The following is a 1,738-nucleotide window of genomic DNA, read 5'->3' as shown; positions in this document are numbered from 1 at the left end:
ATATATATATATATATATATATATATATATATATATATATATATATATATATATATGTGTGTGTGTGTGTGTGTGTGTGTGTGTGTGTGTGTATGTGTGTATATATATATGTGTGTATGTGCGTGTATACATACATATATATGTATATATATATATATATATATATATATATATATATATATATATATATATATATATACTGTATATATATACATATATATATGTGTGAGTGTGTGTGTGTGTCTGTGTGTAATATGATATGATATAAGAGTTCTGAGAAAGGTGGTAATTATGACATCCTGATAAGCAGACAGGGTAAGTACTATATATAATTAATCATCTTTTGCCTCTACAATGAGGATGAAAGCATATATGACCTATGATGACCTTAATGTTTGGGCAACCAATTCACACCTTGTCGCGAACTTGTTAATGCAGTCACAAATGATAAAGATTATCATTTCTTGCTAAGTTTGTGTGTTTAAAACTTAATTCAGTGCAAACGATATGTTGCAATGTGACAGTCTATTTAAATACTCCATAACAAAGATAGACAGATTTCGAAAGATGACGGGGGGAGGGGCGGAGGGTGGTAGGACGGCCAAGGGGCGGGGGCGGCACACATAAAGAGGATGACTTGAAATTAAGTCGTAATCATGACCTGCTCAGTCTGTAGTGATTGCTCTATGATTTATGACCCGGAACCAATTTCCTGTAATTAAGACTGTACTAAGATTTCCGTCACAGAAACTGCCTAAATCTTTCTGAAGTCAAGATCATGGTTACGACAATATAGTACTTATTGATGAAGTATTGTTATAAGATACAATAGAAATATCTATCATATGATATAGTACAAGTAGTTATCATGAGATATGGTAGAAATATATATCATTAAATTTGACAGATAAAATTTATGTGAGAGATATCTGATAAATTACATAAAAGAAATACTCAATTATCAGAAATAATATAAATACAAAACTATAATATAAATCTCACACGGAAATAACGCAACTGGCAACTCGATGAAGGTCATAACTCGCGTCCCTATTGGCTGTCGCCTTTCGCAGTCCAGGTATATTACCTTCCCCAGGTAAAAGTCAACATCACTTTTCGCTGTTCATCGCTATCGCTAGGAATTATTATTGTCAAGATGTACGGCAGTGGTACACTGGCAGAATCTCAGCTTTCTCACTGGTCAGCCATGACAGCTAGCAACGCTTTCAACATGACAAGCAACTTCACTTCCTACCAGCAACAGGCTTTACCACTATCGCCGCCGCCCGACACCCGTCCAAGCCACTTTAACAACGTGTCAACGCCTACCTCCTATAATGGTATCAATGCTGTTCCTTATCAGTATTATCAGCATCACTACAACGCCTTTGCCAACGGCGTCGCACCGCCCATGCTCTCTCCTCCAGCCGAGAAACCCGTCACGCCCCCGAAGGAACCGCACACATCAGCGTGGTGGAATTCTGCTGGTTACGCTACTCCACCGTCACATGCACCGTCTACCTACCATTATCACCACTACGAGAACCTCCGAGTGCCTGCCGTGGGACACATAAATCCAGCTGTTCTTCAGTCAACTCCCAGCACCGTCACCGAGGACAGCCTCCTTCAACAACAAAGTAATATCGCCGCCGCTCTCCTCAGCGCGCAGTCATCTGTCAGTGTTCGGCGATGTCGACGATGCCGCTGTCCTAACTGCCAAGACACTTCAAGAGACACA

The 1,738-nt window shown here is 39.5% G+C and overlaps 1 protein-coding gene across 1 annotated transcript in view; it reads left to right on the top strand.

The window, feature by feature from the left end:
* The first annotated feature begins 1,156 nt into the window (after positions 1-1,156).
* Positions 1,157-1,738, top strand: part of LOC122246830 (uncharacterized) — a 1,107-nt gene continuing 525 nt past the window's right edge. The window contains exon 1 of the mRNA XM_086551093.1: positions 1,157-1,738. This exon is cut by the window's right edge and continues 525 nt beyond it. Coding sequence (XP_086407219.1) covers positions 1,157-1,738 — 582 coding nt within the window.

The sequence above is a fragment of the Penaeus japonicus genome, unplaced genomic scaffold (assembly GCF_977035675.1).
Source record: "Penaeus japonicus unplaced genomic scaffold, GWHDUDI00000001_assembly GWHDUDI00000024, whole genome shotgun sequence".
NCBI classification, from domain to species: domain Eukaryota; kingdom Metazoa; phylum Arthropoda; class Malacostraca; order Decapoda; family Penaeidae; genus Penaeus; species Penaeus japonicus.
This window is presented reverse-complemented; position numbering and strand designations above follow the sequence as displayed.